Source organism: Suillus subalutaceus, assembly GCF_016647625.1.
Source record: "Suillus subalutaceus strain FC151 chromosome Unknown DFJ58scaffold_62, whole genome shotgun sequence".
Taxonomy (NCBI): Eukaryota; Fungi; Basidiomycota; class Agaricomycetes; order Boletales; family Suillaceae; genus Suillus; species Suillus subalutaceus.
This window is the reverse complement of record NW_024540311.1, coordinates 50,887-75,129: the sequence shown is the minus strand read 5'-3', so window position 1 is coordinate 75,129 and position 24,243 is coordinate 50,887. Positions and strand designations below refer to the sequence as shown.

At 46.2% G+C, this 24,243-nt stretch overlaps 6 protein-coding genes across 6 annotated transcripts; 4 read left to right on the top strand and 2 right to left on the bottom strand.

The window, feature by feature from the left end:
- Nucleotides 1-489: 489 nt before the first annotated feature.
- Nucleotides 490-3,114, top strand: DFJ58DRAFT_728657 (uncharacterized protein; the record flags this gene model as incomplete). Its single annotated transcript, XM_041385626.1, has 12 exons — nucleotides 490-554; nucleotides 588-752; nucleotides 800-949; nucleotides 1,000-1,120; nucleotides 1,215-1,420; nucleotides 1,490-1,622; nucleotides 1,669-1,809; nucleotides 1,866-2,008; nucleotides 2,052-2,176; nucleotides 2,226-2,239; nucleotides 2,295-2,897; nucleotides 2,950-3,114. 12 exons carry the CDS (start codon nucleotides 490-492, stop codon nucleotides 3,112-3,114), a joined length of 2,031 nt encoding a protein of 676 aa, XP_041243250.1.
- A 2,073-nt stretch (nucleotides 3,115-5,187) lies between these two features.
- On the bottom strand, nucleotides 5,188-8,324 carry DFJ58DRAFT_885682 (uncharacterized protein; the record flags this gene model as incomplete). Its single annotated transcript, XM_041394634.1, has 15 exons — nucleotides 5,188-5,396; nucleotides 5,451-5,675; nucleotides 5,698-5,923; nucleotides 5,963-6,101; nucleotides 6,154-6,264; nucleotides 6,338-6,527; nucleotides 6,582-6,658; nucleotides 6,825-6,980; nucleotides 7,029-7,177; nucleotides 7,228-7,393; nucleotides 7,439-7,559; nucleotides 7,593-7,632; nucleotides 7,688-8,059; nucleotides 8,111-8,116; nucleotides 8,151-8,324. The coding sequence occupies 15 exons, from the start codon at nucleotides 8,322-8,324 to the stop codon at nucleotides 5,188-5,190; spliced, it is 2,361 nt and encodes a 786-aa protein (XP_041243249.1).
- Nucleotides 8,325-11,910: 3,586 nt separating this feature from the next.
- Nucleotides 11,911-12,883, top strand: DFJ58DRAFT_728654 (uncharacterized protein; the record flags this gene model as incomplete). The annotated part of the gene is made up of 5 exons (XM_041385625.1): nucleotides 11,911-11,959; nucleotides 12,003-12,153; nucleotides 12,207-12,335; nucleotides 12,389-12,495; nucleotides 12,546-12,883. The coding sequence occupies 5 exons, from the start codon at nucleotides 11,911-11,913 to the stop codon at nucleotides 12,881-12,883; spliced, it is 774 nt and encodes a 257-aa protein (XP_041243248.1).
- A 64-nt stretch (nucleotides 12,884-12,947) lies between these two features.
- DFJ58DRAFT_728653 (uncharacterized protein) lies at nucleotides 12,948-13,684 on the top strand (the record flags this gene model as incomplete). The annotated part of the gene is made up of 2 exons (XM_041385624.1): nucleotides 12,948-13,609; nucleotides 13,663-13,684. 2 exons carry the CDS (start codon nucleotides 12,948-12,950, stop codon nucleotides 13,682-13,684), a joined length of 684 nt encoding a protein of 227 aa, XP_041243247.1.
- Nucleotides 13,685-15,002: 1,318 nt separating this feature from the next.
- Nucleotides 15,003-15,353, bottom strand: DFJ58DRAFT_661363 (uncharacterized protein; the record flags this gene model as incomplete). The annotated part of the gene is made up of 1 exon (XM_041382210.1): nucleotides 15,003-15,353. The coding sequence occupies one exon, from the start codon at nucleotides 15,351-15,353 to the stop codon at nucleotides 15,003-15,005; it is 351 nt and encodes a 116-aa protein (XP_041243246.1).
- Nucleotides 15,354-16,842: 1,489 nt separating this feature from the next.
- On the top strand, nucleotides 16,843-18,225 carry DFJ58DRAFT_728652 (uncharacterized protein; the record flags this gene model as incomplete). Its single annotated transcript, XM_041385623.1, has 1 exon — nucleotides 16,843-18,225. The coding sequence occupies one exon, from the start codon at nucleotides 16,843-16,845 to the stop codon at nucleotides 18,223-18,225; it is 1,383 nt and encodes a 460-aa protein (XP_041243245.1).
- Nucleotides 18,226-24,243: the final 6,018 nt, after the last annotated feature.

Sequence of the window (24,243 nt, the reverse complement as noted above, 5' to 3'; positions counted from 1 at the left end):
GAAATCGCGGAAGGATGCGTGAAGGGGTCGGATTGAGTAGTCGGATAGAGAAATGTCCACAATTGCCTGAGGAACGAAAGTGAGCAAAAAAAAACGGAAACGGTCAAAATTTGTGGATGTGGTGGAAGGGGGAGTGGTGCTCCACTACTCAGTCTCAGGGCGGGGACGGGCCATACCGGACTTCATAGGGAGGGGTGTTTAAGCAAAGCAAAAAGAAAGGACACTCACCAACTTGATTTATGAGTGTTAATTACAATAGGTTTGGGTGTAGAATCATCACTGCGTGCAAGTGTCCAGAAAATCACGTGATTTTAATTCAAAGTCAGCTGGCATTTTCTGGTTGCACGCACTCACATTGTAACTGTAGAATTAATTTTGTACTTCTTGTTGCGCATATAGCGCATATAATCATGTGACCTAATATCACGTCAACATTTGGAACTTAATCATATCAGTCCCATGCCCTAACCCTTAAGTCTAACCACCATCATGTCTTCGCGTCGTCATCCTGGCATGTCATCAAGCTCCTCTGATCCCCCTGACTCAGATGCAATGTATATATGAAGCACTAGCATTTCTTCCTTCAGATCCTCTCCAGAGCCTGTGAAACTTGGAAAACGCAAGAATAAGCGGTCAGAGTCACCAGAACCATCAAGGCCTGGCAAACGCAAGCATAAGCATTCCTCTGGTAACACCAGCACCAACGACCTCATCAATTCCATATCATCAGGCTCTCGCAAGAAGACTACAAGGTATTGTATTTTCAACTGTACGATAAATTTTTGACCTTTGGCAGCAGGAAACATGAAGATTCGAAAATGGATGATGCAGAACTGTACCAAAACGCGGGAAGGAAGGCTTTGAGCCTTCTTGATACATTTAGAGTACCCGCTGCAGCTTTCAAGACTGGTCTTACATTCAACCGAGGTGGTAAGCGCGACCCAAAACAGTACGTGTATTATCTCTATATCTCACATTATGGCTAACTTGCTGCTACAGACCTCAAGATGTTGCCGAGCATCATCTACTATTATACAATGCTATAATAGACTTCATTCCTGGTTTCGACAGCGAGCTCGACAACATCACCAGCAAAGAATTGAATGTGGTCATAGCGATGGTGACTATGCGCATATATGCACCTATATATGCTTATATGCACCTGTTTTTTCCCTTGAACCTGACCTAATACTAACTGATCTTCTGCATGATAGGTAGCGAAGGGTATGAGCGAGGGCAGATCTGCGGATCTAAACTCTGTGAAGCACAAGGGGCTCCAATATATTCCCCTTAACATGTATAGCAAGGAGCATGCACATGCACTCGATTCTCCGATTCCAGAAGTCAAGGATAAGTCGATGCGTGGGTTGAACCACCCCCAGTTGGCTCGTTTGCTTTGCCCCCGCAAAAAACTTGAGTGGTTTGATGAGGACCCTGATTCATTTGCTTATTTTTCTTTCTTTGATTCTTCGTACTGATGCATATTTAGCGCTATGACTGCCATGCAAGCTGGAGAGATAACCATGACAGCACACAACTGGCCGATGTTCTTCTATGATGACAGCATTTACGACGCTGCCGACAAGACAAAAGGTCTCTTTCGAAACCATACTGCCATACGAGTACGTCATCATCTTCCACATTATCTTTGATTTATAGTGTCTTTAGTTTTACAAGCATCTGTTCATTGGGCCTTCATCTGTCACCAACGACTCATCAAATGTTCACAACTCTGCCAAACCATCTAAAAACCGTGCGTGGGGTTTGACGGCAGTCAACAAATACATTATTGCATATGTGCATATCATTGTAAGTCTAACCCTTCCACGTACGAGTATTGCAATAATCCTCCCATGAACCCATAGGCATACTTTACGATAAGCAGTACTCAGCACTGGATGCGGTATATTGGCGATATGGACCTGGAGGAGCTCCTCTGGGCTATCATCAAAATGCTACATGACGACAGCAATCCGTGGGTCAAAGATACCCTCATGTGGTGGAACAGGTACATTTTTGTGTGTGGTCAGTTCAGTGCTAATTGTTTGCAGTCACCTCAAACCGACCAAGGACAACTTGCACTCTACCAAGCTCACACGCAAGGAAAGTGAGGATTATCTCGCTCAAATTCGTGCTCAGCGAGCTGCACACCGTTCTGCATTAGATAAATCCAATGGTAATGTTTGAATTTATATACAATGCTGCTACTGATACTTGATTCACAGCGCCATCACATGTGGTCAACCCTAACAGGCCTTGAGAGCCCTCAACCAGCAAATGAGCCCGCCCCATAGAACACAACAATGATGGGGATATGCTACATGCACCCAAACAACTTTGGAGATCAGGCTGATGACCTTCCCTCACCTCACCACACCACGCCAAGTCCAATGCTCAGCGTCATGCCTCAGTTTATGATGACGACGAAGAGGTTGCAGGACTGCAACAACCAACCCACCCTCGACTGCATGGGCAACAGCACCCACTACCTCCCAAGTCCCAACTACTGGCACCATGTTGTTATTTCAGATGATGATGAAAATGACGATGGCGACGAGGTGGAAGTGGTAGCGCAACCCAAACAGCCTCGATCCGACCCCCACGTGCCATTGCCCCTTAGATTCAATAAACCTCAATACTCTACTTCTGATCATGGCAAGGCTCCAACTTCAATGCGACCTGTCCATGGAGCTACAGGTTCCGATGGAGAGGAACACCAACCTCAGCTAAGCGAGCCTCAGCATCCTGCAAGTGCCTCCGTCCACTATGATGACGAGGATCAGCCTCCACGTCCTAAGCTGAAACCCAAGCCGAAACCTCAACGCCCTGCTGCTCGCGACGAGCATGAGGATTCACTAAGTGCGCATGTGACCGAGCAGTCGTTGAATGTGATTCGGGTATGCAGCTAGGACCATTTTTTTTCCGTTATATTGACATTATGATTAGCAGTCTCAGCCAGTGTCTCCCCCTCGATGCCCCTCACCCCCACTGTCAGATCTGACTGACAATGACAACAACTTCTCCCTGCCGACTCCAACAGCTCCTGTTCCCACAAAGAAGAGAGGGAGGAAGAAAATCACCGATCCCAATGCTCCTCGAAGAACCTCTGTATGAAAGAGGGCTAATGGCTATTAGGACTGCATTTCCGAGGCTCTCTCATTGCACTTTCGTTCTCTGTTTCTCGCTTTACTGCCTGTGCTGATGCAGACTTAATGCCTGCTTTGGACTTTACCATATGGACTTCGTGCAATTCATATATTTCAGATACCAGTGTTACTACTATGCTAATGCAATGCCTCTTGGGGCCTTCTAATGTACACAAGTCTCAAGTGATCTAGCAAGGCCTGGTATACCCTTGCAAGCTTCGACAGCCTTAGCAGCCTCACAAGGTCAACCTACCTAGCATACCCTCGAAAAGCCATCCTAGATGCGCTCTCAGAAAGCCATCCAAGACAGGGCTATTTCCTCGTGAGACATCACAGGCCTTCCAATGTTCACAAGGTTGTGTATGGTCTTGTTAGGCCTTCTGAGGCCTCATCAGGTCTGGGCACTTTTGATGATGTAACAGGTACTAGCATACAGGCAACGCAACTCACTGCAATATCTAATTCATTGTCACATTCAACAGTAGCTGACATTGAGAATGCATCGCAGCGAACAATCTCTCATCTTCCCTAGTGGTTGAGGACTACTAGGTAATCATAAATTGAGTCTGCATGGAATGTGACCCGGTACACTTGGGCGCTTCAGCTGCACAGCCTATGCTGCATAAGCTATGAAATAAACACGAGGATACAGCATGTACAATAACGTACCATGAAGCCGTGTATTCAACTCTGACTTGACCCAAACAACCATTATTCCCTGTTGCCCACCCATTGCTTCTGAGGGACTTCCTCGTAAGTCCTGATTTTGAAATTTGATGAATAAAAGCTGAGATACTGTTGCATTCCATTGTCGGGATTCTAAAGCATGGCTTCATGTAAGCTTGTTGCTTACCTGAGTTCCCATAATCAGCATAAATACTGTCCAAGATAATCGAGCTTGAGCTTTGATTATCACTGCCTTTTGGCGTAACTGTTAAGGGACAACAGTCTGAACTACTTACACTTCACCAACTACAAAACGAAGGGAAGATCAGTGATAACGCCTCGCCAGACATTTGAAGGACACACTGATGGTGTCTGGGGTGTTATACACCTGTCAGGTGGACAATGGATCATTACTTGTTCAGAGGATGGCTCACTGCGGGTATGGAACTTGAAGAGCGGGAAACTGGATAGGGGAAGATTGGAGAGACAGAGAAAGTAGAGTAGAGAGCATAACATTGTCTCCGGATGGGAAGAAAGTGGTTAAAGGGAGCGAGATAGGAGAAGGCTGGAGGGGTAGAGAAAGACAAATATGGACCATAGCATTGTCTCTGGACGGGAAGAAAATGGTTAGCGGGGGTAAGGATGGTGCAGTGAGGTTGTGGGACGTTAACACGTGCATGGTTGTCGCTAAATGGACGGGGCACACCAAAATAGCGTGGTCTGTCTACTGGAGTCAAGATGGTCGGAGAGTGTTAAGTGGATCATCTGATGGGACTGCAAGGCAATGAGTCGTGGAAAGTGGGGAGACACGGGATGAGGAAAGCGGAGAAAACCATACTTGCATCGATCAAGACAGGACACTTTCAAGCAGTGTTGTTATTAACCCAGGTTATAACTGAATAGGTTATAACTGGTCACCTGTACCTGTAGTATTGAGGCTTAAAAATATCAGATTAGACACCAACCTTGATGCACAAACAACTCTAAACCTTCGAGAGTGAAGCATCAAGTTAGAGACACTGCCTACCCTACTAATCCCTCCTACCATAAAGCATCAACCTAGAGACAAGGCTCCTGCCCCTTGTTGATGAAGCATCAACCGAGACATCTGATGGTCCCTTGCTGATGGTCCCTTGTTGATGGTCCCTCATTGATGAAGCATCAAGTCCCGTCCATCGTTGATGCTTCTCCCACAGGAAGGTGCTACCCCCGATCAATGGGAACAAACATTATTTCCTTATTCAGTCAACACACGCTATAAACAGGGCAAAAAAAAGCTGCACTACGACACCGGCAGAGATATTGCAGGTAACGTGGACTGGAGAAGAGCCGGAACGACACTCCACATCTTCTCAAATCAGTCCCGCATAGCCCTTCAAAGAGCGGCCTGGCATTTCGCATATCCCTGGATCCCTTCCTGTTCAGGTGCAGGTAGGACAGTCCTCCGATTTGCCTGCTCCTCCCACTGCCCTGTGTGCCATGAAAGAAAGCTTGCTACATGCCGCATCTCCTCTTGCAGGAGCTCGACTTCTTCGGCCCAACGATTGGCGTGCGCTCTCAATTTGCACCATTCAATATGCAATGCTGCCTGGTACGTCAGGACAGCTCCTCTGTACAATAAATAATGCAAATGTGTACCTTCTGATAAAACAGCCTCGCCATCTTCTCCCATTGCAGCCACCCCACAAGCCTTCCAGATCCACAAAAGTGTGCGGTTACCTTCAGATTGGCCAATATCTCCCTCTGACATCCCGCGAACATCAGCCACCAGCAACTCGGGCAATTCTACCTCCCAGTTCGGTTTGTCCAGGACTGCTGACAGTGTCTTGACTGCCGCCCAGGCCCTGCGATACCGAGCAGCAGCTGTCCTAATGGTCTGCTCCACTTTTCCGATTGGCCCATTGCCCGTGAATGTAGGCTTCCTTGAATTTGTAGAGATGTGCGCGAAGACGAAGTTGCCGGCGAACATCATCGTGAGCTTCATGTGCCTGAGCACGCCGCAACTCCCATTCATACTCACAAAGCTGCGTGTCACACAATATCTCAGCTGCCTCCTTCAGCTTTGATGGTAGCCAAAGTTTGATTTCATAGGCCTTCTCCTCGCGAGCTGACTGTGCTTCCGCCATTTCAGATGCTCATAGGCGGCCGACGGCAGGCATGTAGAGCAGTTGGACATTGCACCACTGCTCTATCTTGCGCAGCAGTGCATTTGAATGCTCTTGTAGCTTTGTCAGCTGCAAGTCTGTCGGATGGCCACTCCAAGTGTTATGATCTTGCTGCAGGTGAAATCTGTAGATCATTTTATTAGAAAGTACTAATTAAAATACTTCGACAAACTTACTGTTGTTCCTCGAGGTCCATTCCTGATGAAATGAGTATGCTGGGTGACACCTCCGTGTGTAGTGAATTGTTGAAACCTCTTTCGAGGTCTTCAGCTTCCTGTTGAGAGAGTCTAAGGCGCACAGCAGCCTGTGTCAAGGCAATATATGATCAATAAACATAATAGTCTACAGCATAAATCACACCTACTGATGGTCGTTATTTCGAAGGGGTTTTTGTTGGAAGCGTCGCCCTCCCAGTTTTCAACAACTTCTTTCCACTGCGCCACCTCACCTGGTCGTTCTTCCATGAGTGTAAGGTGAAAGTCGTCAAAATCTTGTTGGTGTTGGTCACGTTCAGGAATCACAGTCTTCATTTTACTCAGTAAACTGACACCTAAGGGTTTTCTTGGTTATTTAGGTTGGGTGCGCTGAAGTCAATAACATGTACCGAAGTTCGTAACCTTCTTCCAATTGTAGTCGCCGAAATGATCATCCAGTGTATCACGACGAGCCCCCAGGACCCATCTCTCATGTACTTGTGGCCACGGGATTGATATTGGCCCAACCTCATTCTGGAGCCTTGCTATCTGTGCACCCCATTCCCTTGGTGAAATTGTGTGAAATGTTATCTGACATGCAGTGATGTGGACAGGCAAGTGGAATTTTGGAACAAGAAAGGTCATGATTTTACCGTCCACACGCAAAGTGCATGCGTGATGGGTATTTCGACATCCGGCCCCATAGGTTTTTGCTCCACTGGCAAGCGATATCATAAGACACATTCAATACAACAATATCTTCAGAATGTTGCACGGTTGAGAAGAATAGGTAATCCATATTGATATACCTGTTTCAATGAATCAGCGGGAAACATTTCACATTTTCGAATACATACTTTTCACCCTTCTGAAGGTCACCTACTCCACATGGCCACTTGAAGTTGTGACGAGAACAATCCACAGTCCCAGCTCCAGTTGCAGCCAATCCTCGCAAGTTCTTCATTTCAGCAAGATTCACGGCATTGTGACTAGCACACGTGCTTTTCTAGACCAGACATTTGAGTAATTGTATTGAAAAAAATAACGCTAACATACCTCTTGTGGTACCATTCCAACATTGGTCAGGAATCCTTTGAATCCAGTCTCCTCGACGAAATAAGCCCATCCTCTACTCAAACCAGGGTCAATCCTGTCTGAGGAAACGTTCTTGCGTGCCAAGCGGAAATTCACATCAATGGCCAGAAATTGTGCATACAGCCACCTGCAGGCATAAGTAAGCTAATCAAGCAAGGACGTTAACACATACCATTTGTCCAGAAGTGCTGCTTTCCAGTCTTCTGGTAAGTTCTTGCCTGGGTGGGGGCATGCAGGACAAACCACAGCACATGAGCCCTGTTCAGTCGCATTGATGCCAGCGGGATCATGACCTCGGCCGAATCACTTCAAGAGCTTAAGATTACGCCATTGTTTGATCATGCGCAAAAGACTGTCATAACGATCCTAAGGAATACATAGTTAGCGAACCACACTTGCATTGAGACACGCTACTATTTACCTTGCATGGCTTGATGCCTGTATTATCGGTAAGATGCACCAGGGTTTGCCAATATTCGAAGGCAGAGGCTTTGGACTCGAATGTAAGCATGTGAAAATGCTCTAGAAGATGGAACATCACTGCTGATTTAGGATCTATGCTGGTCGCAGGATACCAGCGAGCTCGCAGGATTTGGTTAATGTGACTTAGTGCACTCTCACATGCACAAAAATCTAAGGCGAGTTTGTGGATACCATTAATGTCGAGAATGTTAAAATCATCATCATAGGCTCGTGAATGGTTGAAACATCGCTCGCCAACCGGGTGGCCAAGCTGGACACGGAGTCCGAGATACTTGAGTGTGGTATCCTCGAAGAAAGAACCATTCCAGAACTTGAAGGGTGATTAGCACGGAACTATAGAATTGTAAAATAGGGTACATACTTTGATCTTGTGCAAAGGGTTTTTTGTGGTGCCTGTTGACGATACACTCTTGACAATAGAGCTCTGTCCCAAAACAATCCCGGCAACAATATCCAGGCTCAGATTCACATTCACTGTGCCCTTGGCAAGTTTCCCTGGATGCGTAGTCCCCACATTCTTCGAGTCTGATAAACTCAAGAAGATAGTTTTTGCGCTCATGAAGCCAGAGAGCCATTGTGCGGTCCTGTACAGTTGAAGTTAAACTAAGATATCATACGGTAAAAATGTATCATACACCAGTTCGACCTGAGACGTTTCTTTGGCACAACAGTAGACTCCTTCAAAAAATTCTCATATGCAGGATCCACCACATCATAGTCTATAAGTTCAATGTCAGTGTGCGTATGTGAATCAAACCCGAAATCTTCCATAATTATGTCGGATCCTGATGGTGGGTGAGAGGTGACTGAAGATGGCTCATGTTCAGCTACAAAGAATTCCATTTCAGAGGCTATGTTGCCAGAAGATGTACGAGTGAAGCAAGAATGTTTGTGGTAAAGCCTGCGCTCCTTGGCTACACTGGATTTGGGCTTGCTGATGATGATCATTGATAGACCAATTTTGCTTGAGCTTGTCCAATGTGCGTTGTTTTTTACTAACCATGGTGTGAGGCAACAGACACTGCATGACAGCACAATCATCAATGCAATCACGTGGTACATATACTTAACAGCTTACAGAGCTGAGCAATACAGAGTCCAGACTCCAGACACTGCACGACAGCAACACGATCATGTGGTACATAGCACATACAAGACACTGCGCAACAGCAACACAACCACATGGTACATAGCACATACATAATGTAAGGACGCGGTGATTTCGAACTTAAGGGAGTAGTTACAGAGACGCTAATATCTGTTAGTTATAATTTTAATGCCCTCTGCCACACCAACTGATCAGACATGAGAGCTTCAAAGTACGTATCTGGGCTATCATCCATTAATGAGAGTGCTTCATCCCATACATCACAATGCAGCTCCACTGCATCAACAGCGGCTGCAGACCTTGAGATAAGATGGCATGTACATGCACCTTCTGCATGTAGAGCGCCTGCAAGCACCTCCCTGGCCTCTGAAAGGAGTTCTTGCGCCTCTGCTACTATGTGTTCATAAGTTGGTCTTACAACCTGCCAACCTTTGTCATCCACCTCGTGGACAAGCATAAGGCCCTGTGACTGGAGAACGGTGTATTGAGAATGGCCCGGCTGATAGCCAAGGTTGAGCCATATCAAATCTAGTCGTGCTAGAAAATGTTGTGTAGCCTGTCTCATGGTTTATCCGGTCAGTGTGAGGTGTAAATTTGATAGTATATGATGTACACACCACAGTAGCTCCCAGATGCTTGCACCAACAAGTCCTAGACTTCAAGCGCTCATCAAGCTTGTGCCTACATGAAATACTGTCATACCTACTTACTGAAATTTAGACTCGGGAGGCTTACCTTTCATAACACCTGCGCTTGGATTTCAGTCGGGCATCGTGACGTTGTTGCTCGTTCTTATACTTCAGTGGCATGAAGTCGAAGAAGAAATCCCAGAGAGGAGTGTAATTACTTGAGTATTGTAGCACTATAACAGTGCTTGTGGTTGACAAAAGAATACGGCCAGGCGTGTGACTTCCGTTACTCCATACTTAGTCTGACTTAAGGCTAAAAGCATTCATTACTGAGCGCACGAGCACTTTGGGACACATGAAACTGCACATTTACTCAACAAATACTCTCAGCCACAGCAGCGTGGATGCTGCCATCAAATGAAAAATCAGGATCAGAACTTTGCGAAGAGGAAATCACTCACCGGCGGTACCAGGCTGGGATTCAGTTTTGCAAGGTTCACCAAGAATTTCAGCATGGCAGACGTAACACTGGCAGCGGTGGGCACGGAAAACACAAGCAGGGCAACAGTCTGTGTGAGGAGAATGCAGTTCGGCAGCAGAGTTGTTGTGCGCTTGGAAGATTTCTGTGTAGATAATATGGAACATTGAGTATCAAGGAAAAGAATCAGAATTTACTCACCATCCTGGTCCCTGATGAGTTGCAGAGCGGCAGCAAGCTCGTTGATAGTGAAGGTTAGTGGTTCCACCAAGGATGGAGTGCACGGCTGGATGCAGACCGTACAGGTACAAGTTGAATCGGTCATTTGAAAATGAATACGTGTTACTGCTAAATGGGGGTGAGGTGTTAAGACCGTACTCAAGTGGTATTGGATCCGAAGGGCTTCGGCCTCAGCTCGTGCGCTGTGCCCCTTTCCCGAGTCTTGCCCCTTATTTCAGAGTACTAAAGTATCGCGTATATTGAGACGGATAAGTCTTGTAACGGATCCGTTATGGCTTCCGGATATCGAACGTATATAGTAACGGCTAATCCGGATTGGATCCGAACTAGAAACTAACAGGCGAGGACTGTCCGAATACAGAGACGGATATATAGACTATAGGGATCAATCCTAAGTCTCGGAGTAGACAAGAGTATCGTACTCAAGTCCGGACGGATAACGGATGGACTTAGAGTCCAGACAGAATGAGTGCAGTCTAAGATGATATTCAAACTGATCTACTACAGCGCATGTACAAGGGTTTATATACTACGGATAACTAACGGAATGATCAATAAGCAAGGATGCAAGGCTATGTACGAAGTATAAGCAAAGTATGTGTACAGCATATCGGTAAGTCGGATGGATAACGAATCATAACCGGGAATGAAGTCTAAGCTAAAGCGGATCAGTAAGTGTAGCGGATCAGTAAGCATAACAGAAGTAAAGGATAACCGGTATACCGGTGTACAGGAATGCCTGAAAGGAGATGAACGATAGTTAGAGTTATATGAACAGGACATGAAACAAGGATTAGATCGGATCTGTGGACCGGACGACGGATATGTCCATCGGATCTGGATCGGATCTGTACCCAGGAATATGGTATATGACAGTGAGGACATCTTGACAGCGGTAGCTTTTCATTTTGGGTTTGTCATGGTCTATATATACATATGTATACAATATGAAATATAACTCCTGACACTATGTACTATAGAAATAAAAGAACATGATTGGTCCCTCATAGATGGCTGAACCTTATTTTGAGGCTTGACTGTATGTTTAGTTTGGTCAAATGTGCCTGAACTACCTGAAAATCTTACAGCCGGCCCACCAGAAGCAAAACAAAAGTAAGCTGTGTCTAAAATCATCCCATTCAGTTGCTGAGATTGATTACAGCACTTTAAAGCTTTCCAGCCGACTTACCAAATGCAGACCAAAAAAAGACAAGGTAGGTGGTGATGACACACCTTTAATATGCTGTCATTGATCATGCTACAATTATTATGACAGATGGTTGGATCTCACTGGACAAGCGCTGAACAAAGGAATTACCTTGAGTCTCAATTCAGCGAGTTCCTGAAACAGCAGCTTCAGGGTACTTTATTGAACTTCTGGTCTAACGTTAGTGCAGAGTTCTTACAGTGATGGCCTGAAATCAATGTGCTGTACCCAGACAGGACACCTTTGGAGCCTAGCGAGGCTGAGAATATGGAACTGGGAAAGGCGATTGAGGCGTGCAAGAAGGTCAATAACGATGAATTTGATTTTTGACTCAAAAAGATGCTCATTTCAAAACAGCAACTCAAAAATTGGTTCAATTATGGATCTTGCAAAAGTGGTCGGTCACAACTCAACGCAATGACAAAATCAATTACCAAGATGATCAGTAACAAGGCAAAAGGAACTTCGGGTTCATACTGAGGTGGAAATATTTTCCAAAATGAACTATGACACTACTGTACGGTCGGAGATCAAGGAGAAAATCAAGTGTGGCTTGCTCGTAACTAAGAACGAGAAATTGATGGCAGTCAGGGAGTCGACTGAAAGCGGCATATGAGGCCGCACCGTTAGAAATTCAGTTATTATGCAAGGCGAAGGCTGCCAAAGAATGTGAAGCCAAGGCTTCTACCATCCTCTCCGAAGGTGTGGCAACCAGAACACCTACCAACGTGCAGTATGCAAAGTGAGTGAAATTTGTCTGTCTCTATGTCTTGCTCACACTATCATATTAATCAGAACGCTAGAGGAGTGTATTGGCCCAATATCACAATTTTTTGATGGGGTGAGACAGCTAACAGGTTGGGAGTGGACAGTCATTGGTGGAGGCCCTGATCCTCGCCTCATGGGCATGCTTTATGTATCGAGGTATGTAGGTTCTGATATGCACATTCCCCATTCTTAATGCAAATTGTTTTTAGCTACCACACAGGTGTGAATCAAGCTGGCCTTATGTGGAAGCAGGCAACTTCGAATTTCACGGACAAGCATCTCAACCCATACCTAAGCTATCTTGGGACAGTTTTTAGTATGTATTTTTCTTTCTTTTAAAGACTTATTGACTAATGAAATGTACAGCTGAGGATGACAGGAAGAAGCGTGCATTGGACTACATGCCCCCTGCGGAACAAGAAGGGAATTCATTGCATCAAGAGGCCGAGGGTCCGACAATGTCGGATGCAAGCACCTCATTGCAGGTGGCTCTCTCATCGCCTGCAGTGACCCCGATGACAGTCCCCGAGAGCCTGCTGCCCTTCGACTCACCAGGGCCCTCACGCATCAGCTCACAAGGACTCGACAACCCGTACTCTTGGGATTTCGATACCAGCATTTCCAGCCAACCACCCCAAACACCCATGCTCCCTGCATTTCTGTTGACGTCATCGGTACCCTCCTTTGGCACCTCCTTTGCCTGATACTCCCATCACATTGTGGAGGAAGGACTTCGAATTTTGGAATATGATGAGTAATTCGACCCTGATGACATCTCCCACTGCACCTTTGACAGTGCCAATGTTCAACTTTGATGGCTGTTCTTTCACCACTCCTGGCATCACACGGGAAGTTCCAGTCCCTCATGATGTACTTACTCCAGCAGCGCATACCACAGCAGCACCTACCTCAGAAGTGCCTACCTCAGTAGCGCCTACCCCAGCAGTGCCTACCTCACAAGCACCTACCTCACAAGCACCTACCCCAGCAGTGCCTACCCCAGCAGTGCCTACCTCACAAGCACCTACCTCACAAGCACCTACCCCAGCAGTGCCTACCCCAGTAGCACCTACCCCAACAGCACCTACCCCCCCAGCAGCACTTAGCCCAGCAGCGCCTACCCCAGCAGTGCCTACCTCACAAGCACCTACCTCACAAGCACCTACCCCAGCAGTGCCTACCCCAGTAGCACCTACCCCAACAGCACCTACCCCCCCAGCAGCACTTAGCCCAGCAGCGCCTACCCCAGCAGCACTTACCCATCCACAGCCTACCCAATCTTCTACTAACCCATCCCCCTCAGTCGATATCCCTCTCCGGAAGACAGGTCGGGTTTGTCAGGAGTCAACACGCATGGCACAAGCGAACATGATAGGTGAGAGTGCGAAGAGACTTAGGACAGGCGAGGTGGAGAACGCCACTCAAAAGAAGTAAGTGCTTTTCCTGTCACCATTAGACTTGGACAGTGCTAATTTTATGACAGGAAACGCAAATCCGGCACCTGAGTTGCCTGCCCATCAATATTTTGTAGCAATGCTTTCATTATACCAGTCCATACATACTGCACGTATTGTAATAACCCTTCGGGGCACAATCGACTCATTAATACACATTGATTCCTTGCCTATAATTCTCTGGATATGAGAGTATTTTCAGCGTCTGACTTAGTGAAAATTTAATGCGCACAAGTAAGTTCATTGTCTATCATATGCACAGTGCTGGACTTGTATATATGTGCTGGACTTGACAACATTTCATGTGCACAGTGCTGTATACATGTTTGTACATACTATGGACAGGACTTAGTGAAATTTCAAGTAGGAATGGCGAATCATGATTCTCGTTCGGCGTCACAGTGACAGACTTGGTGAGAAAAATTACACTGGTAGCTAGACAGGGTCAAGAACTGTTGAGAAGGGGGAGAAAGGCCGGGGATGGAGGCAATAAGCCTGAAAAAGCCGGGGACAGAACCCAGGAAGGGATGTACCTGCTAATTAGGGTGAAACAAAAGATCTGGGAAGGGGCGTACCTGCTCAAAATGGGTGAACAAGAAATCTGAAGTGTCATGGGAAAGTGTGATATTTCAGCACAGAGACGCAAAGAAGCCAGGAAGGTGTACCTGTTCAAAATGAGTGAAACAAAAGATCTGAAGCATTGTGGGAAAGCGTGATATTTCAGCACAGAGACGCAAAGAAGCCGGGAAGGCGTACCTGTTCAAAGTGAGTGAAACAAAAGATCTGAAGCATCGTGGGAAAGCGTGATGCTTCAACATAGACAGCCAGGGAAGGACGTACCTGCTCAAAATGGGTGAAACAAAGCATCATAGGAGAGAGTGAAGCTTCAGCAAGAAATACGGCAAAGAAGCCAGGAAGGCATACCTGCCCAAAATGGGCGAAACAAGGCATCATGGGAAAGTGTGGGGCTTCTGTGCATCTCTGCGCTGAAGCCCCACACTTTCCCATGATGCCATGTTTCGCCCAAAAATGGGCATTGTTCCTGATGTCTGTAGCTTGATGCTTCATGAAGCATCAAGCTACAGATGTCAAGAAGCCAGCAAGAGTGTACCTGTTCAAAATGGGTATTGTTCCTGATGTCTGTAGCTTGATGCTTCATGATGCATCAAGCTACAGACATCAAGGAACTAGACACATTGTGCATCACAGCCTATGTCTTACCAGACTTATTGATGCTTCAATCTGACAGTATAGCCTAAACTGGTGCGTCTTGATTTGAATTAACTGCAAAATAACTGGGGTTAATGGGGTTAAAACAGTTAATTACTTCAAAGTGCTAGCTACTCTGAGTTGTCAATAACGATTGAACTCAATGGACTATTTCCCATGCCTGATGACTCCCCTGGGACATTCCTACTAGTACTTTTTCATCCTCGGGCAGGCATGAAATTAGCTCGTAGAATAAAGCCTCACTCTCCATGTTTTTCACACCCTGGAACCAAAACTCGTCCCATCCAACCTCAACAGACCAATTGAACATGTCGCGGATGCAAAACATTCTCTTCTGACTGAAGAAGCAACAAATTTGTCCAAGTCGCTGCCTGCTACTTTCCGAATCTGAAATGCCTGAGATGTCATCCTCAACCTCAACTACTTGTCCTAACCCCAATATGTATTCCTTTTGCCATGATTTCGACCTTTCCAGCAATATAAGGGACATTATCACATGCTGTTTGAGTCCGTTATACAGTATACATTAATCATTTATGTTACATGGCATCGATTGACAAAAACTCACCTTCCTGCGTCAAAATTGTGAAAGTTCTGACAGCCTGCAGTATTCCGTGTGCAACAGCCTGTTGATCAGCATTTGCGAGATCTTTAGCCTTCACATTGACACAATATTTACAGTGTGCTTGCCAGTGCACTTTGTCAACCTTCACAGTCCCCTGATGAAAATGATCCCACAGCCAGGACTTCTCCCTACCCATCGGAGCGGCTTGGAGAGGTAATACAGTCCCAGGATGCTGGCACAGAGAGAATTGGAGAGATTGATGATAACGATTAAAAGTTTGGTGACCCCCAATTAACCCAATTAACTCCTAGTACATTAACCCTACTAACCCTCCCAAAATCACAGATCCATCTAACTAACCTCTTAACCGGTTATAACCGGTGTAGAGACTCGCGTTTCTGTGGGCTCATATGGGCTCATTTTACGAATTCTGACAACTGGCCTTCATGGCACAATGCGCACCATCATCCACAATGACTTCCCTATAGAGCGAAACACTTTCCTGTGAAATGTGCCATAGGCGCACTACTTTCCCACACAATGCGCAGTATTCCCGCGTGCGCACTTTCTCGCACTTAAGCGCACTATGTCGCACAGCATCCAGGAGCATCCATCCATTGTCCAACCAGTCCCTCGGTATGTCCCTTTTCATTATCTGACCATATTTAGCATATTACACTTCCCATTTCATTATGCACCCTTACTTTACATCACCTTACCTCATTTACATACTTAGAGTGCTCCCTATTCAGCTCCAAGCCCTGGGAGAGCGCTTAGGTAGAACTTACATACTCTCATGTTCGTTTTACACCCAACTATTCCACCTTACCTTCCTACCACTCAGTATCTATCACCAGTCAGTTCCATGCAATGCATGTATCCATCATCATCTTGAGGCCCTAGCATCAGTCTATAGCTAGTGGCACCATCAGTATCTGTCTAGATTCACACTTTTCCTCTTATCAGTCTCAGTATCCATCTTCTACACTTGTGCACCGCTTGCACTACCTTCCCGCGCTTCGCGCACTTTCGCATTCCGCTTTCCCGCACGTGCCTTCAGCGCGTTTCTCGTGCTTTCACCGCCATTCACCAGGGTTGATCAGCATCATTCCGTGGATCCTTGCTTTCCTTGCTTCCCCTTTAGGGTCGAACGTTCTTGCATTCTGCAAGTATAGCAGCTAGGCAGAGCCAAGACTCACTTATACTGGTTGAGCATTTTTAGATATTTCATATCAGCCCAGCCAGGTTGAGATCGCCTCAACTGGAGCCCACCGCAAGGGGGCCATCTGACACAGCAACCAGTTCATTCCTAGACCTTTATACGACACGCGCATTTACACACTCCATCTGCGCTCCTCCATCCACACTTTTCAATCCGCGCTTTTTCCACGCCTAACGCGACCATCTTCACGCCATGTACGACCCAGTAGATTCATCCGGAATGCCCCTTCGAATAGCCAACTCAGCGCCGCGCTTTGCAGGCAATGGTACTCAGCTCGTCAACTTCCTGGAGTCAGTAGAACGACTCGCGCAACTGCTTGGTTTAACAGACAAAGAGATCATTAAGTATGCACTGAAGTATACAGCGCCTAAACACAGGCAGCTTCTCTCATACCGCGAATTTGACAACTACGTGGAATTTGCTGACCACGTCTTGGATTTTTGGCCAGAATGTGGTGTTTGCCACTATAAGTGCCCTATCTTCGAAAAACCAGCCACCATTGAAGTGCCCCTTGCAAACGCACCTCCGCATCCAGAACGCGCTCAAGAGCAACCAGAAGCAGCAATCATCGCACCAATTCCTGAAACATACGACGCCATCCCTGCCCCAGTAGTCCAAGAAACGCACCATCCAGACGTAGAAGATACTGCGCCTTTGCCCCTCGCTCTGATGTCTCAATCTGACCTGGTATGCTCATCGCACTTTAGCGCGCCTAATCAGGTGCCTCCTGCAGTGCCAGAGCTTCAATCTGCGACACCAGTTGACCAGAGTATGCCCCTTGACAATCCGTGCATTACTGACGAAACCGCGTTTTTTAATGATAGCAGTTCATGCTCTTCAACCGAATGTCCAAGTGGTGCATCAGATGCGCATCACATGGATCATGTTCCAGACGACCAAGACGCATACCTTGACCACGCTAGAACCACTCCGGAAGAAACACGCTCAAATGCGCTAATGGTTTGTACGAATGTTCCTCAGTTAACGCGATTTATGGTTGTTATACGTCGAAAGCTCTCAAGGAGCAAAGTGCCTATTGCCATGTTGCCGCCCGTAGCCTATCAGGCTGTTCAGGACAATGTCCTTGATGATCTGCATGCGTTTTCATTGAGCGCTCAATGCGCCTTTGACATATGGAAGTTCCGCATTTTTGTTACTGACACCGTTTTGATCCTCACACCAGTTACCAGCTATCTGCCTTTGAAGCGCAGCCATATTGGCCTAGACTCGCCACCGACGCTTAGTATTCTCACGCTCTGCGCGCACCTGACCGCGCAATGCGCTTATGCTTGTGAAACTAATCTTGGAATTGCCTCTCAATATCACATTTTTAGCCCTGCACTCCCCACTAAGTGCATTTCAAGTACCTTGCAGCAGATTACCGTCAACCAGATGCTCATGCGCGCACTCTTCACGCCCTTCAAGCGCTCTCTGACCATACGCCATTGCCAACCTTGCACCATCCCTATCCCATATCACCGGCCATCCCACGCAAGCATCGCATTTTGCCTCTATGAGCGCGGAAGTCGCGGTTTATGCAGAAGGAAGAAGAAAGAAGATGAAGAAACCCCTTAGAGCGCGCCCCACCACAGCGCATCCCTACCTTATCACCGCACATACCTCATAATACCAGAAGAAACACTGCCATTCTTTTGTAGGATAACATTCGTTTTCCCTGGGCTTCGACCAGAGATTTCGTTTTAGGTTTCATTTTAATATTCTAGCACATAGGACAGATAACCCACAGACAGTCACATATTGCAGTAACATATCTCCGTATTATACGAGTGGATGGACGTGCATAATATCCCGTATGATACGGGCCAGCGGACCATGGGCCGAGGGTAGATATATCCTCGACTGTGACGGATGGGCCGGGAGTGTTATTATTCCCGATGGAGACGGGTGGGCCCAGGTGGGGAATATGTAAAGTAGATGGGTGGGCTGATGGACATGAATTTTCAATAGATGGATCGGCCGAGGTAGTTGGATATTATGTGAGCCCCTTCAGTGACAAATCCCGTATTATACGGGTCACCCGACCTACATAATATCCCGTGTAATACGGGCCAGCGGATTATGGGCCGATGTTATGTATATTCCCGATGTTGACGGGTGGGCCGGGAGGCATATTATTTCCGATGGAGACGGGTGGGGGCCCATCTATGCTAATGTTATATATATCATCGATGATAGCGGATGGGCCGGGAGAAATATTATTATGGAGATGGGTGGGCCCATGTGGGTAATATGTAGAGTAGGATTGACATATATTATAGACCTGAGGAGAGATGTATAGCAAATAGTATTATATAGACGTGTGGGCCGACGTATTAGTATTATTTTGTAGACGGATGGGCCGAGGGAGCGGTGAAATATTTATTAGATAGACGGGTGGGCCGACGTGGCGTAATATCAGATAGACGGGTGGGCCGAGGGTGAGGGGAATTATTTATTACATAGACGGGTTGGCTGATGTGGGGTAATATTAGATAGACGGGTGGGGCCGACGTGGGGTAATATCAGATAGACGGGTGGGCCGAGGGTGAGGGGAATTATTTATTACATAGACGGGTGGGCCGACGTGGGGTCATATTAGATAGACGGGTGGGCCGACGTGGGGAATTCTACATAGATGGGTGGGCCGACATTGGGTAATATTAGATAGACGGGTGGGCCGAGGGTGAGCGGAATTATTTATTACATAGATGGGTGGGCCGACGTGGGGTCATATTAGATAGAAGGGTGGGCCGACGTGGGGAATTCTACATAGATGGGTGGGCCGACGTCGGGTAATATTAGATAGACAGGTGGGCCAAGGGTGAGGTGAATTATGTATTAGATAGACGGGTGGGCCCAGATACATATCATATAGACAGATAGGCCTAGGTATTGTACATTTTTACGAGTTTCGAGGCTCGAGTTAAGAAAATTCAAATTTAAGATGATATACATTTTTGTTGTCTTGAAATACCGAGACCCAAGACCTGAGATTTGGCACTCGGTAGTCGGTGAAATGAGTACAGAAATACATAAGATAATACACATTGTTCTCAGAAATCACAAGTTTCAAATGTCGATTTGTAAATCACGAGTCACAAGTCTCGAGACTCGAATCACCGAGTACCGAGTACTGAGAACCGAGTATTGACACCCGACACCCGGAATTCGGCACTCGGCATGCGAGACAAAAGATTGGAAACAAACTCAAAATTCGAAACTCGAAAGTACTGACTACCGAATACCAAGTACCGAGTACTGAATCTCGGGTCTCGGTACTCGGTATTCGGTACTCGACACGATGCTCGAAACTCGTAAAACTGTTTCAAATCACCGAGTACTGACCACCAAGTACCGAGTACCGAATCTCGGGTCTCGGTACTCGACACAATGCTCAAAACTCGTACAACTGTTTCGAATCACCGAGTACTGACTACCGAGTGCCGAGACCCGAGATTCGGTACTCAGTACTCGGTAGTCAGTACTCGGTGATTCAAAACAGTTGTACGAGTTTTGAGCATCGTGTCGAGTACCGAATACCGAGTACCAAGACCCGAAATTCGGTACTCGGTACTCAGTACTCAGTAGTCAGTACTCGGTGATTCGAAACAGTTTTATGAGTTTCGAGCATCGTGTCGAGTACTGAGTCCGAGTACCGAATCTCGGGTCTCGGCACTCGGTAGTCAGTACTTGGTGATTCGAAACAGTTTTACGAGTTTTGAGCATCGTGTCGAGTACCAAATACCGAGTACCGAGAACCCGAGATTCGGTACTCGGTACTCGGTACTCGGTACTCGGTAGTCAGTACTCGGTGATTCGAAACAGTTTTATGAGTTTCGAGCATCGTGTCGAGTACCGAATACCGAGTACCGAGACCCGAGATTCAGTACTCGGTACTTGGTATTCGGTAGTCAGTACTTTCGAGTTTCGAATTTTGAGTTTTGTTTCCAATCTTTTGTCTCGCATTGAGATATGAGCAAAATACTATATACCGGGTGAATTTCAGTATTGGAAGTTTGATGCTTTCGATGTTTTTGATGTCGGGTCTTGATGCTTTCGGGCATTAACATGTAGATAGCCCTCGATCTCAGGGGTGTGGCAAAATTTAGATTGTCTGAAACAGATATAATTTGAGTGAGATATATGCAAAATACCACACACTGACTACCGAGGGCTGAGTACCAAGTGCCGAGTGCTGAGTGCCGAGTTCCGAGTTCCGAGTTCCGAGTTCCGAGTTCCGAGTTCCGAGTGCCAAGTACCCCGATGCTCTCGGGTATTAACACCCAGATAGCCCACGCTCTCAGGTGCCTGTCAGAATTTAGATCATCTCAAACGGATGTGATTTGAGTGAGATATGAGCAAAAATACTATATACCAGTTGAATTTTGGCATCAGAAGTTCGATGCTTTCGATGTTTTTGATGTCGGCTCTCGATGCTTTCAGGCATTGACATGCAGATAGCCCTAGATCTCAGGGATTCATCAGAATTTAGATAGTCTTAAATAGATATGATTTGAGTGAGATATATGCACAATCCAAGATACAGGGTGAATGAGTCCCAAGTGTTGAGCGCCAAGTGCTCAGTTCTGAGTTCCGAGTGCCGAGTGCTGAGTGCCGAGTGCTGAGTGCCCCGATGCGTTCAGGCATTCAATCACTGTCAGGAGGTGTTCCCTCATCCACCTCAGTGCCATCAGTGTTGCAATCAAGCTTTCTGCCGTGTGCTGAGTGCCGAGTTCCGAGTTCCGAGTGCCCCGATGCTTTCGGGTATTGACACCCAGATAGCCGTCACTCTCAAGGGCCCGTCAGAATTTAGATCATCTCAAACGGATGTGATTTGAGTGAGATATGAACAGAATACTATATACCGGGTGAATGTTGGCATCAGAAGTTCAATGCTTTCGATGTTATTGATGTCGGGTCTCGATGCTTTCGGGCATTAACATGTAGATAGCCCTCGATCTCAGGGGTGTGGCAAAATTTAGATTGTCTGAAACAGATATAATTTGAGTGAGATATATGCAAAATACCACACACTGACTACCGAGTGCTGAGTACCAAGTGGCCAAGTGCCGAGTTCCGAGTTCCGAGTGCCCCAATGCTTTCGGGTATTAACACCCAGATAGCCCTCGTACCTCAGGGGCCTGTCAGAATTTAGATCATCTCAAACAGATGTGATTTGAGTGAGATATGAATAAAATACTATATACCAGGTGAATTTCAGCATTGGAAGTTTGATGCTTTCGATGTTTTTCATGTCGGGTCTTGATGCTTTCGGGCATTAACATGTAGATAGCCCTTGATCTCAGGGGTGTGGCAGAATTCACATTGTCTCAAACGGATATAATTTGAGTGAGATATATGCAAAAATAACCACACACTGACTACCGAGTGCTGAGTGCCAAGTGCCAAGTGCCAAGAACTGAGTTCTGAGTGCCGAGTGCCAAGTGCCGAGTGCCCCGATGCTTTCGGGTATTAACACCCAGATAGCCCTCACACTCAGGGGCCCATCAGAATTTAGATCATCTCAAACAGATGTGATTTGAGTGAGATATGAACAAAATTCTATATACCGGGTGAATTTCAAGTGAGATATATGCAATACTATATATTGACTACTGATGCTGAGTACCAAGTGCTGAGTGCCAAGTGCAGAGTGCCCTGATGCTTTCGGTATTAACACCCAGATAGCCCATGCTCTCAGGGGCCCATCAGAATTTAGATCATCTCAAACAGATGTGATTTAATGAGTCCCAAGTGCTGAGTGCCGATCCCAAGTGCTAGTGCCGTGCTGCTGAGTGCCGAGTGCCGAGTCCGAGTTCCGAGTGCCCCGATGCTTTCGGTTAACACCCAGATAGCCCTCGTCCTCAGGGGCCTGTCAGAATTTAGATCATCTCAAACAGATGTGATTTGAGTGAGATATGAGCAAAATACTATATACCGGGTGAATTTCAGCATTGGAAGTTTGATGCTTTCGATGTTTTTGATGTCTGGTCTTGATGCTTTCGGCATTAACATGTAGATAGCCCTTGATCTCAGGGGTGTGGCAGAACTCACATTGTCTCAAACAGATATAATTTGAGTGAGATATTGCAAAATACTATGTAATACTGACTACCGAGTGCTGAGTGCCGAGTTCTGAGTTCTGAGTTCCGAGTGCCAAGTGCCGAGAACCAAGTTCCAAGTGCCGAGTTCCGAGTGCCAGAGTGCCGAGTTCCGAGTGCCAGTTCCGAGTGCCAAGTACCCCGATGCTTTCGGGCATTAACACCCAGATCGCCCTCGCTCTCAGGGGCCCGTCAGAATTTAGATCATCTCAAATGGATGTGATTTGAGTGAGATATGAACAGAATACTATATACCGGGTGAATTTTGGCATCAGAAGTTCGATGCTTTCGATGTTTTTGATGTCTGGTCTTGATGCTTTCGAGCATTAATATGTAGATAGCCCTTGATCTCAGGGGTGTGGCAGAACTCACATTGTCTCAAACAGATATAATTTGAGTGAGATATTTGCAAAATACATACTGACTACCGAGTGCTGAGTGCCGAGTTCTGAGTTCTGAGTTCCGAGTGCCAAGTGCCGAGTGCCGAGTGCCCCGATGCTTTCGGGTATTACACCCAGATCACCCTCCTCTCAAGGGCCCGTCAGAATTTAGATCATCTCAACGGATGTGATTTGAGCGAGATATGAACAAAATACTATATATACCAGGCTGTGAATTTGGCATCAGAAGTTCAATGCTTTCGATGTTTTGATGTCGGGTCTCAATGCTTTTGGTATTGACATGTAGATAGCCCTCGATCTCAGGGGTGTGGTAAAATTCAGATTGTCTGAAACAGATATAATTTGAGTGAGATATATGCAAAATCCCATATACTGACTACCAAGTGCTGAGTACCAGTGCCGAGTGCCAAGTGCCAAGTGCCTTCCGAGTGCTGAGTGTCCCGATGCTTTCGGGCATTACCACCCAGATAGCCCTTGCTCTCAGGGGTCCATCAGAATTTTGATTATCTCAAACAGATGTGATTTGAGTGAGATAGGAGCAAAATACTATATATCAGGTGAATTTCAGCATTGGAAGTTCAATGCTTTCAATGATTTTGATGTCGGGCCTCAATGCTTTCAGGCATTGATATGCAGATAGCCTTCACTCTCAGGGGTCCTTCAGAATTTGGATCATATTTTCGCATCAGGATGTTTGATGCTTTCAATGATTTCAATGTGAGGCCTAGATGACTGTGTTCATTGACATGTGGATAGCCCTTAATGTCAGGAGTGTCACAGAATTCAATATGGCCTCACATGGACATATGAGGTAATGTAGGACATTCTCAACACATCAGGAGACACATAAAAACACATCATAAGGCACTACATCATGTCCTTCAATAGTCATACCTATGTGTAGTATGATAGTGTGATCTTTAATATACTGTTCAGGCTGACACTCATCAAGTATCACAGGTCTATTGTACAGACTTAGAATAAAATACAGTAGTCTTAACTTGATAGTCATTACACGATAGTCTTCACTTGATAGTCTAATATGATTGTTGATTACTACATAATACATAAGCTGTGAGGGTTAGGATTAT